Source organism: Micromys minutus (genome assembly GCF_963924665.1).
Source record: "Micromys minutus genome assembly, chromosome: 9".
Taxonomy (NCBI): Eukaryota; Metazoa; Chordata; class Mammalia; order Rodentia; family Muridae; genus Micromys; species Micromys minutus.
The window spans coordinates 49,322,988-49,333,980 of record NC_137978.1 but is presented as its reverse complement, the minus strand read 5'-3'; the positions used below and the strand labels follow the sequence as shown (position 1 = coordinate 49,333,980).

Here is a 10,993-nt window from a genome sequence, read left to right as displayed (position 1 = left end):
AGGATCAACTCAAGTCGCGCGAACACCGCACATTATGCGCCACCAAAAAAAAAAAAAAAAAAAAAAAAAAAAAAATCTGTAGGGTGGGGTGGCCCAAGGATTCGCCCTCCTGTTTCCATTGGTTGCAGTCGCCGGGCTCGCCTCCAGTCGTTGCAAAAAGATGCCGCCCTAGTGCGCTTGCGCATGCGTGTCGGTCTGGTGGCGTACTGAGCAGGCGCAGTTGCATGCCCGCCGGAGGAGGGCGGGTGTAGAGGCGCGCGCAGCATCCCGGCGCTGGGCTCCCCTCTGCCGGTCCCGCCCTCCGTCGCGGCGGCGCGGTGCACACTGGGATAGGGAGCGATCTCCGAGCGAGGCAGCAAGATGGACGCGGGATTCTTCCGCGTAAGTAGGAGCGCGGGGATCTGGGTAGAGGGGAGAGCCTCGTTTGTAAGACCCGAGGGGGCGCTCAAAATTCGGGACAGGACGGCCCGTGGAGGGAGGCCCTAGAGACCCCGAGGGGGCTTGTGGCCAGCGCACCCTATCCTCGGCGTTGCGGCCGAGACCGGTGCGCCCCTGCGCAGTCTCCTCCTCTGGGATCGTCCCCCCTACGCGGCGGCGGCGGTGGCCGGAAAATGGCGGCGGGAATGGGCTAGAGCCGAACCTCACCGGCCGTCTGGCGAGGCCTGCAGGCCGGGTAACCGCGCCAGCCGCTGGGGTTTGGGGCCTAGCGGAGCCCCAAGGAGGAAGTCACTAGGGGGAGGCCTGTGGGAAGCCTGAGGCGGCTGCGGGGTACCGGTTGTACGGCTTGGGGATACGTCCTGAGAGGGGTTTTTGAGGAGAGGGGTTTTTTTTAGCGGTGGCTTTGGAAAAAGCGAGTGCCGCCCCCCCCACTCCTACGTACAGCGTCCACCCTCTGGGTCTTAAGCTTTGGCGGCGGCGCAGGGTCAGAGTTCGTGGGCGCTCCCGCCCAATTTGATAGCTCTTCGGGGAGGGGAACTTAAGATAATTTGTAGTTGGAACATTTGAATCGGAGGCTTTTAGAGTGAGCTGTGTGTGCGAGAGTGGAGGCAGATTACGGTGTGAATCCACAGCGCTTCCCGCTCTTCGCTAGCACCCTTTCCCTCCTTCCAAACCATGTTTGGAAGCTGGTGGTTCTACTCTGTTCAAGTCCAGGCAGGGGACGGGTACTTTGGAGTTGGTACACGTGTCCCACACTAAGGTAGTTTATTGGGTCCACTCTTGAAGGAAATTAGGTGCAGGTCGAGATCTAGGTGTGTGGGAACGGACACTTGTGGGATTAAAAAGTGATCTTCTTTAGGGATTCTGATTTCTTTAAACGCACAGTAGAGCCTTAGAGAATGCTTGGTAAAAGTCCAAGCCCCAAGTATCTGTCATGAGGCTTAGTTTTTTGCATTTCCTGGGTCGAGCATATAGCTTACAGTTTGTATGCATTTTTTAAGAAAAAAAAAAAGGAAGATAATAAGGATGCCTCTTGTGACTGGGCATGTAGTTCATGAGAGCTTTTTTAACATGAACAAGACACTGGGTTCTATTTCCAGCACCCCAGTATTTGCACTACAAAATAGACACTTAATGTTTTGTAGTCAATACTCATTATTATCTCTTTGTTCTTTTATTTATAATAGTACACTGTAGCTGTCTTCAGACACACCAGAGGAGGGCATCAGATCCCATTATAGATGGTTGTGAGCCACCATGTGGTTACTGGGACTTGAACTCAGGACCTCCGGAAGAGCAGTCAGTGCTCTTAACCTCTGAGCCATTTCTCCAGCCCCCAGGCGTTACACTGAAAAAACAGTTAAAGGTTTCTTTCACTTGTAGATTATTTTCTTTTTCTTTCTTTCAGTTTTCTTTTCTTTTTCTTTCTTTCTTTCTTTCTTTCTTTCTTTCTTTCTTTCTTTCTTTTTCTTTTTTTTTTTTTTTTTTAAGTTTTCAGGACATGGTTTCTCTGTGTAGAATTGGCCATCCTGGAACTCTGTAGGCCAGGCTAGCCTTGAACTTAGATATCTGCCTGCCTTTGCCTCCTGCATGCTGGGATTAAAGGGGGCACCACCAGTGCCGGCCTTGTCGGTTATTTCTAGTGGAAAGGAGATTGAAGAAAGAAAACATTAATATGTCAATTTTCAGGGGAGGTTGTCCTTTGAAATGGACAGAATCTGAGAAAGAGCCCAGTTTTCAAAATATTCTCTTTACACTTACCAAGGTGAAGCAGTTTTGTTGTCTCAGGTTTGGGTCTTAGAGGGGAGGGCATTCAAACTGTTTTAGAACTAATAAGTTCTCTAACCCAGTCTGACCTTGACCTAATACTAGAATTTCAGCCATAGGCTACACACCTGGCAAAATAGGGGAGTCAGAAGTATTTGAACTCTGGTGAGTTAGAAAAGTTTGTATTGCCAGGCCTTTAATTCTAACAGTCTGGAAGGGGAGGCAGAGGCAGGCAGATCTCTGTGACTTTAAGACCAGCCTGGTCTACAGAGCAAGTTCCAGGACAGCCAGGGCTACACAGAAACCCTGACTCAGACAAACAAAAAAGGGGAGAAGGGCAGAGTGGGATCGGAGGTTAGATCAGTCATCTGTACAGTCTGACTCTGGATAGAGTTGGATTTAAGAACTGGTGATAGGATTTACTGAACAGCCTTACAAGGTATTTTTTTCCCTTGAGGAGATAGTGGTATGCAGACCAGGCTTTTTAAAAAAGATTTGTTTATTTTATGAGTACACTGTAGCTGTCTTCAGACACACCAGAAGAGGGCATTGGATCCCATTACAGATGGTTGTGAGCCACCATGTGGTTGCTGAGAATTGAACTCAGGACCTCTGGAAGAGCAGTCCGTGCTCTTAACCCCTGAGCCATCTCTCCAGTCCCAACTTTGAACTCTTTAGAGGTGGCCTATCTCTAAAGGTATAGGCCAACACTCTCAGCCCAAAACTTTTTTCCTTTCAAACATTTTTGGTTTTGCAGTACTAGGGCTGGTGCAGGGGGCTTTTGTATATGCTAGCCAAGGGCTGCCACTCAGTTACAGCCTTTTTGGATCACTTTCCAGGTAACTTGATTAGGTTTGATCTTTTTACTGCATCTAATAATTATATATAATAATGCCATGCAATGATCAAATGAGGGTAATCAAATGCCTTATCACCCCAGACATTCATCTTTAATTTTTGCTTCATTACCCTTAATTTTATGTGTGAGTAAAACATTCTCGGAGATTAGGTTGTGTGTCTACCATATGTCCTGAGAACACACATAGAGACTCTCCTGAGTGCTGGCATTAGAGGTTTTGGATACCATACCCAAGCCAAAACATTGTGCTGCTGGTACCTTACTGAGAACCGTACAGGGGTGTTGTATATGCTAGCTGAGTGTTCTTGCTGCTTTGTTATACATACACAGACATAAGGTTTCTTGATCTATTTTCAAAGGACTAGCCAGTCAGCAAACTAATCTGTAGATTTCAAGTTAGAGCCAGTTACTTCCATGTTTAATTGAGCCAGGAGGAAGGATAAAATAAAAACAAAAAAGAACTGATGTAGTGCTGTTCTGAGTTCTTTGGTGAAGTTTTATTTTGGTGTACTCAGAAATGTGTTCCCCCACATAGGGTTTTGTTGTAGTCCAGGTGACCTTAGGATTTGCAAGTTTGTCTTGAATTCCTAATCCTTTCTTTTTGTCTTAAATTTGAGAATTATGAGAGCATTCCTTTTCTCCTGACTTTAAATTCATAAATTCACATTTCTCTTTCTCTGCTTCTTTTTCTCCTCCCCCTCTCCCTCTTTCTTCCTCTTCATCCTCCCCCATCTATTTTCCTTTCTGAGACATAATTGGAGAGGCCTGAACTCAGTATGCAGTAAAAGATAACTTGTCTTCCTTAAACTCCCAAATGCTTGTGTGCACAACTATGCCCCCAACATGGTTCTTGGAATGCACCCCCTCCAGCACACTGGGTTTCCTGTATCTCAAGCTGTGGAGCAAGAGTGACCTTGAACTTCTAATCTTTCAAATCCTTAGGACAAAGATTACAAGTACTGATATACCTGGTTTATGTAGTACTAGGATTAAACCCGGGGCTTCCTGCATGCTGGGTAAACACTGCAACTGAGGTGTATCCCCATCCTCCAGTTTTAGTCTTGATAATGTTTTTCTATGATGACGGGAACTTGCTGCAGTCTTCATACTTCTGTCTCTTCACATTCTTAAAGTTGTGGCAAGCCTAACAATTGTCTGCAATATTTTCCTGCCACTATAATCTTGCAATTATGCAAAACCTTTTATGTAAGGATGAAAACTTGAAATGTTTCAGTTTTCTCATTTTATCTAAATGTCAGTGTTTCTAAACAATTATTTTGACTGTAGAAGTTGCAACCTTTATTGGCTATTAATTTTAATTTGTGTTCTGGATAGATGGCTCAGACACAATGTAGGCAAGACATAAACAGACATTTTTTTTTTAATCTCAGAAAACTAGAAAAGCATTATAATGTGGTAAAGTAAATAAAGGAAGAAGTGGGACACGGACACATACTCTGAAGGCGAAGGGATTGGGCTGTGTTAATGGCACATGCCTTCAATCCCAACACCTTCCAAGCTGGTGGATCTCTGAGCTGGAGGTCATCCTGGTCTCATTCTAGGTCAGCTAGTACTGCATAGTACTGTGTGTAAGAGCTAGGAAGGGAGCAAATACAACTAAAACAAATAAAATGGAAGCATTTTTAATAAACGGTATGATTCAAGCCACTACTTGGGAAACTGAGGCAGAAGATTGCTGTTGGTTTGAGAGTTAGCCTGGGCTAATGAATGAAACTTAAGTTTTCATTGTAATTTTATTCTTAAAAAAGGCTGGCAAAATGGCTTAGTGGGAAAGGGTACCTGCCAAACCTGATGAACTGAATTCCATCCCTGGAGCCCACATGTTGGAAGGAGAGAACTCTCTCAAAAGTTGTCCTCTGACCTCTTCATATGTGCACTGTTTTTAACTGAAACAGGAAAGTTTCATTTGTATTCTTAGGTCATGTGTTTGCTTCTTTCAGGGAACAAGTGCGGAGCAGGATAATCGGTTCAGCAACAAGCAGAAGAAACTCCTCAAGCAGCTGAAATTTGCAGAATGCCTAGAAAAAAAGGTATTCTGGGTGGGCCCATGATGTTGCATTTTAAAGGTTGGGAGATGAAATGTTTCTTCAAAAAACAATTCACAATTTGTCACCCTTTAGCTACCACATACACAGTATAAACAAAATGGGATAATTTTTTAAAATGTTCTTAAGCTAAAGGAAATATTTAGACAAAGTAACACAAGCTCTTAATGCAATGAACTTGTTCTTACTGGCTTGCATGTTTCATCAGGTGGACATGAGCAAAGTAAATTTGGAGGTTATAAAGCCTTGGATAACAAAAAGAGTAACTGAGATCCTTGGATTCGAAGATGATGTTGTGATTGAGTTCATATTCAACCAGCTGGAAGTGAAGGTATAATATACAACAGATGGCTCTTCTGAATATGTGACATGATTTGTGAATCTGTGGAAACTCAGGTTTTCTGTGGAATACAAATATAGAAGGGTTATTTTACAATGTTTGTTGTGAAAAGAATTCACTTTGTAAAACAACTGTTAAGGCTGGAAGTTTAGTGAAGGTGCATAGTTTTGAAAGCTACACAGGTGAAAAATCAAACTTACTGTTTGTAATTTTGCTGTTACATGTTAAGTTACTTTGACAGCAATTTTCTAATGATAATGTGATTTATGATTTAAAAGGCCTGAACCAAAATGGAAGTTATTCCTTGCGTCTGAAGTATAGCACCATCACCTTATTAGGTCACAGCAGAGTGAGTGTCCCAATGTCGCTCTGACCCAACTCCCTTGATGACGCAGTGTGTGTTTGGAGGTGAGTTGTGTAAAGTGGCCGAACATCAACAACAACAACAAAAACACAAACAAGAGCAATTGGTAAAGCTGTATACTGCTCTTTTGAGATGGACGTTTATTTGAAGCATGAGGGGCGATTCTGATTTGATTGGATGTTGCTTTTAAAAGAACTAAAGACTTCAGTTGTAGTTGCAAGTCAGCTGGTTACCAGTTAGAATTGAGACACAGGATTTTATTTACATTATAGTTAAAAATCTCAGGCAGATGAATTGACAGTCCTATAAAAGCCAGTTAACATAGTTGTTCCTATCTTCCAATATGAGATAATACATGATAATACAACTGATATTTAAAATTGTTTCTATTGTAACATAGTTTGCTATTTTGTCATGGCATCCCAAAGGACAGTAAAGATGTACCATAAAGCCTTTTGGTAAATCACTGATGTGAATTTACTTTTACATTACTCCTCTTCCCAAGAGTTCATGCTTGAATTTTGACAGGACAGTTATCGTTCCAAATGATAAGGTATTTCACTTTTAAAACAATGTGATAATTATTTATTTTGCTTTGAATGTTTCTTAAGACTTAATTTTGAGAAAGGACTTTATACTTAAGTATATTTATTTTATTTAGAAACCAGAAACATGGGAGAATGTTTTTTAAATGCTTAATAGTAAATTTTATTGGAGAAATGCTTTACTGATGTGATTTTAGTGCACTTTAAAACCTAAATACCTGGTAGTACTCCCCATGTAGTGAGCATGAGATTAAAGTTTAGAACTTTTGAAACAATCTTCTTTTTTTGTGGTTGTGTACTCATTATTGCTTGTTCGTCTTTTGCAATTTAGATAAATGATATAACATTAAACTCAAGGTGGTTGAGTTGCAGTAGGGAGTCGGAAGCAAGCCAAGGGAACATCTTTCTCTACAGGGGACTTGGCGATTCCAAACCCCCAAGGTTCCAAGAAGAAACTGAAGACACCTGGAATCTGTACTTGCTTTGTGCTATTGAGCTGTGCTTGTTATACGGACCTTGTTGCTTGACCAACAGATCTAGTGTTTAAAAACCCAAATTCCTCTTAGAAATCTTGACTCTTAGTTTTGTGGACAGTTGAGCATCTGTGGCATTGTTAGTAATAGGTTTTCATGTGCAGTCGTCAGGCTTCTAGCTTAGTCTTGAGATGGTACAGAGTGCATGCATAACTTGTTAGTTCTTGTAACTGAGCACTAGATAGCAGGTATTATAGAAAGTTACCTGTAGTGTAAAGAGAAGGGTTTATGTACATTTTCTTGTTGGGGCAAGTTTTCCAGCCAAGCAAATATTGTTAGTAAATGCAAGAATTTATAGATGTTTCATGATTGTTTTTAAAGTTGATAAATACATAAGGCCCACTAACAGCCATACAGTCTAAATACATAGGAAATCCACAAAGGCTGCTCTAATGCTTTTGGTTCAGTTAGGGAGAAATTGATTATCTAGAAATTATATTACCAAGAAACTAGGGAAAACTATTTTTACAGTAGTAGAGCATATGTATGTACCCAAGCCCCTATGGTAGACTTAAATACTAATTTAAATGAGCTTCACGTTGGTTCGTTGGTTTCGAAGTAACCTGGTTTTCTTCCTGTCATGTCTTTTCGCAGAACCCAGATTCCAAAATGATGCAAATCAACCTGACTGGATTTTTGAATGGGAAGAATGCTAGAGAATTCATGGGAGAACTGTGGCCCCTGCTGTTAAGTGCACAAGAAAATATTGCCGGAATCCCTTCTGCTTTCCTAGAGTTGAAGAAGGAAGAGATAAAACAGAGACAAGTAATCCTTTTTATACTGACTTGAGAAGTAGTGTGTGGACTGATGGTTTACCTTAAGGACTTTTGTTTCCTTTGAGCTATTTTAACTTCTGTGATCTGGCTAGGCTACAGTTGGCTGGATGAGTTTTTACATTGAGTTGTGGTTTACCACCTCTCATTTGAAAATTAGAGTGGCCCATTTCCCAGTGATTGGGCACAGTACTTTGTTTTTGTTTCGTTTTTTTCAATTCCTAAAAAACAAGTGCATTTACCTTAAAAGAGAGTTTAAAGTATCTAAAAAGTATGCACAAATTTCCACATAGGCAGTAATTACAAGGTCACAGGAGAGTGACGTTATTAAATGATGTATTAATGATAAAGGCTAACTGAAAGAGCATTGTAAGAGTAAAGTTGAGAACATGGAGCTGTGGCTGTGAGTGGTAGTTGCCATGCCAGGGTGGGATGCTTTGATGGATGGATGCTCTTAGTGCTCAACTGTGTGCTTGCAGATTGAACAAGAAAAATTGGCATCTCTGAAAAAACAAGATGAAGATAAAGATAAGAGGGATAAGGAAGAAAAAGAAAGCAGCAGAGAGAAAAGGGATCGGTCTCGCAGCCCAAGAAGGTATGGCAGAGCAGCTGCAAGTACAGTGCTTTGTAGGTGCCTTGGGTCCTGAGGGGTGCTCTCACAGAGGTTCCCCCAGCTAGAAGACCCGAGGAGTATTACTGGAGAATTGCTGTTTGCTATGTTGCTAGCATTTTGGCACATGCTCTTTTTATACAGCTACCCAGGAGGTTGAGGCAGTGGGGGTGTAGGGGTGGCTTCTAGGCCATTCCAGGCAACACTGTAATACTTAAACCCCCCCCCCCCAAAAGCCAGATGATTGGGCCAATGATCATTTCTGTCATTTAGGTGAATTATTCATTTTTAGTAGAAAGTTGGATTTCATGTTGCTTTGCTTAAATAAAGCATTGAGATTTGGGGGTTTTGTTGTTACTGTATTCTGATTATTTCCATTTCCCTTTTATTAAAAATCTGCTCGTTAGCATTCATATACTTACCTAATTCCATGTTCTGCTTTTCTTAGATGATTGTACTGAACCTAAACTTCAATCATTTATTTGTTTTCTTCTTTCTTCCATTGAGACTATTGTTAGGTTCACATTTTTAAATCCACGATTCAGCTTCTGCTATATTTGTGGTGAAAGGTGAGAATTCCATTAGGCTTTTCATTTTTAGGATTTTAAAAATCTGTGGGGATTTGTAAAGAAAAGAGGTAATATTTTTAATCTTTAGTTTGTACTGAATTTGAAAACTCACAGAAGCAGTGCCTCTGAGGCTAAGTGTAAGCCGGCCACTGCGCTGTTTAGCTTTACAATTTTTAAAAAACAATATAAACACTTGGATTAGGCTCACTACAGCATAAAAGGGAAGAAGGGGCTCCTGTCAATAAAAATTTGGCTTTTTTTCTTTTCTTGTAAAGAGCATACTACTTGCATTGCACCATCCGTTTTTCTGCATCTTAAGGCTCTGCCTTGTCATCTCTGATATGAGCTACCTGTACCTAATCCCTGCATATTGGTAGGGTTGATTTATTGTTAAGGAAGCAGTTGCTTTAAGAGCTTTCATCTGAGGCATTGATCTTTGAATGATCACAGGGAATAGTTGAGAACCAATGCCTCCAACCCAACTCCATGCCTCCCCTTCTAACTGGTACTTGAGGCTGTTACCTCTGTTTGCTTGTCCTTCTAGTTCTCTCTGGCCTTTTCCTTCTCAAGTAGATGAAATGGATATCTTGTTTCCATGTGAAACTTCTCAGATACAGACAACAGTGGGTAACTTAAAAGATTAATCCTTGATTTTCCCTTTGTCTACTCTAAACCACCTTATTAAAAAATCTGAAAAAATTGCTTTCATCCTAGACGCAAATCCAGATCTCCTTCTCCTAGAAGACGATCTTCCCCTGTCAGGAGAGAGAGAAAGCGCAGTCACTCTCGATCTCCCCGTCACAGAACCAAGAGCCGGAGCCCTTCCCCTGCCCCAGAAAAGAAGGAGAAATCTCCAGAGCTCCCAGAACCATCAGTGAGAATGAAAGACTCTTCGGTACAAGAGGCCACATCTACGAGGCATGTTCCTAACTGTTAACATACTCTTGTTTAGGCTGTTCGCACCGAATGTGCATTGATAACTTTAGAGCAAAGTACTTGTCTTCCTTTTGGATATTTTCTCTTACATTTTTTTTTAATATTATAAACTTAATGTTAGAAATGAAGCTGAAATTTGTGTGTGTGTGCACAAGTATGCATGTGGAAAATAAGGAAAATGCCCCAAAGGCAGGTGGCCATATTTTCAAAAAATTTATAGATTGTAATTATTGATTTTCCTACCTGCTTGCTGCAATATATTGTGGACAAATTCCTGTTTTGTTTTGTTTTTGTAATAGAGGGCTATAACCCAGAGCTTTGTGTATTCTTTGTCACTGACTTATGTCCTATATAACATCTTTACCCCCAAATGTAAAGAGACTTATTCACTTCTGTTAACTGGGGTACAAAATATAGCAAGTAAAGCTCCTCTCTCCCTCTCCGGGGACCCTGTGTCCCGTGCCTGTGTTAATCGCGAGTGTGATGCATGTGCTGCATCCCGAGTTTCGTAGCTGACAAGGCTACATAGCATGCAGTCCACAGCACTGCAGCCTCTGCGGTTGTGTGCACTGCTCACAAAGCACCCATTTGTGGTGACTACAAACTGCTGTCCACAGATTGCTCCGCTGGTAGTTGAGCAGGTGAGGAGATCCCACCCCAGCTGGACTTGGTGCCTGTGGGCCATTTGATCTAGTCAGCCTCTTCACCTTTATGGCTCTAATGGCTCCCGAAGATCGGGCTTTCTGAATTCACGCTGTTGACAGTGACACAGTTCTTGTACCACACACAAAAATGGGATGTAAATTCTTAGTTGCTCAGTGAATTAGCATGCATACCTATCTTTTGAAACCAGGATGTATTTGCAGGTTTTTAAAACTTTTTTAAAAAAATATGGTGATCTACATCTGTTGTTGTTAGTAGTGAGGGCCAGGTCACTTTTTTTAAAAAAAGATTTATTTATTAAGTACACTGTAGCTGGTTTCAGACACACCAGAGAGGGCATCAGATCTCATTACAGATGGTTGTGAGTCACCATGTGGTTGCTGGGATTCGAACCCAGGACCTCTGGAAGAGCAGTCAGTGCTCTTAAACATTGGGCCATCTCTCTAGCCCCAGGTCACGTTGTTAAGAGTACGACTTTAACTTTCACCGTGGGGTTCCAAGGAATTGAACAGAGGTGGTTAAGCTTGACC

At 41.7% G+C, this 10,993-nt stretch overlaps 1 protein-coding gene across 11 annotated transcripts in view; it reads left to right on the top strand.

The window, feature by feature from the left end:
• The first annotated feature begins 311 nt into the window (after nucleotides 1-311).
• SRRM1 (serine and arginine repetitive matrix 1) overlaps nucleotides 312-10,993 on the top strand; it is a 31,185-nt gene continuing 20,503 nt past the window's right edge. For 5 of the 11 annotated variants that reach the window (XM_080921720.1, XM_080921724.1, XM_080921721.1 and 2 more), the window contains exons 1-6: nucleotides 313-381; nucleotides 5,026-5,115; nucleotides 5,339-5,461; nucleotides 7,507-7,677; nucleotides 8,165-8,280; nucleotides 9,579-9,782. In XM_080921720.1, coding sequence (XP_080777846.1) covers nucleotides 361-381; nucleotides 5,026-5,115; nucleotides 5,339-5,461; nucleotides 7,507-7,677; nucleotides 8,165-8,280; nucleotides 9,579-9,782 — 725 coding nt within the window. In that variant the 5' untranslated portion in view covers nucleotides 313-360. Of the gene's footprint in view, nucleotides 382-5,025; nucleotides 5,116-5,338; nucleotides 5,462-5,745; nucleotides 5,879-7,506; nucleotides 7,678-8,164; nucleotides 8,281-8,314; nucleotides 9,488-9,578; nucleotides 9,783-10,993 lie in introns of those variants that run through there. The other 6 variants (XM_080921726.1, XM_080921727.1, XM_080921725.1 and 3 more) reach the window with 4 other exon arrangements.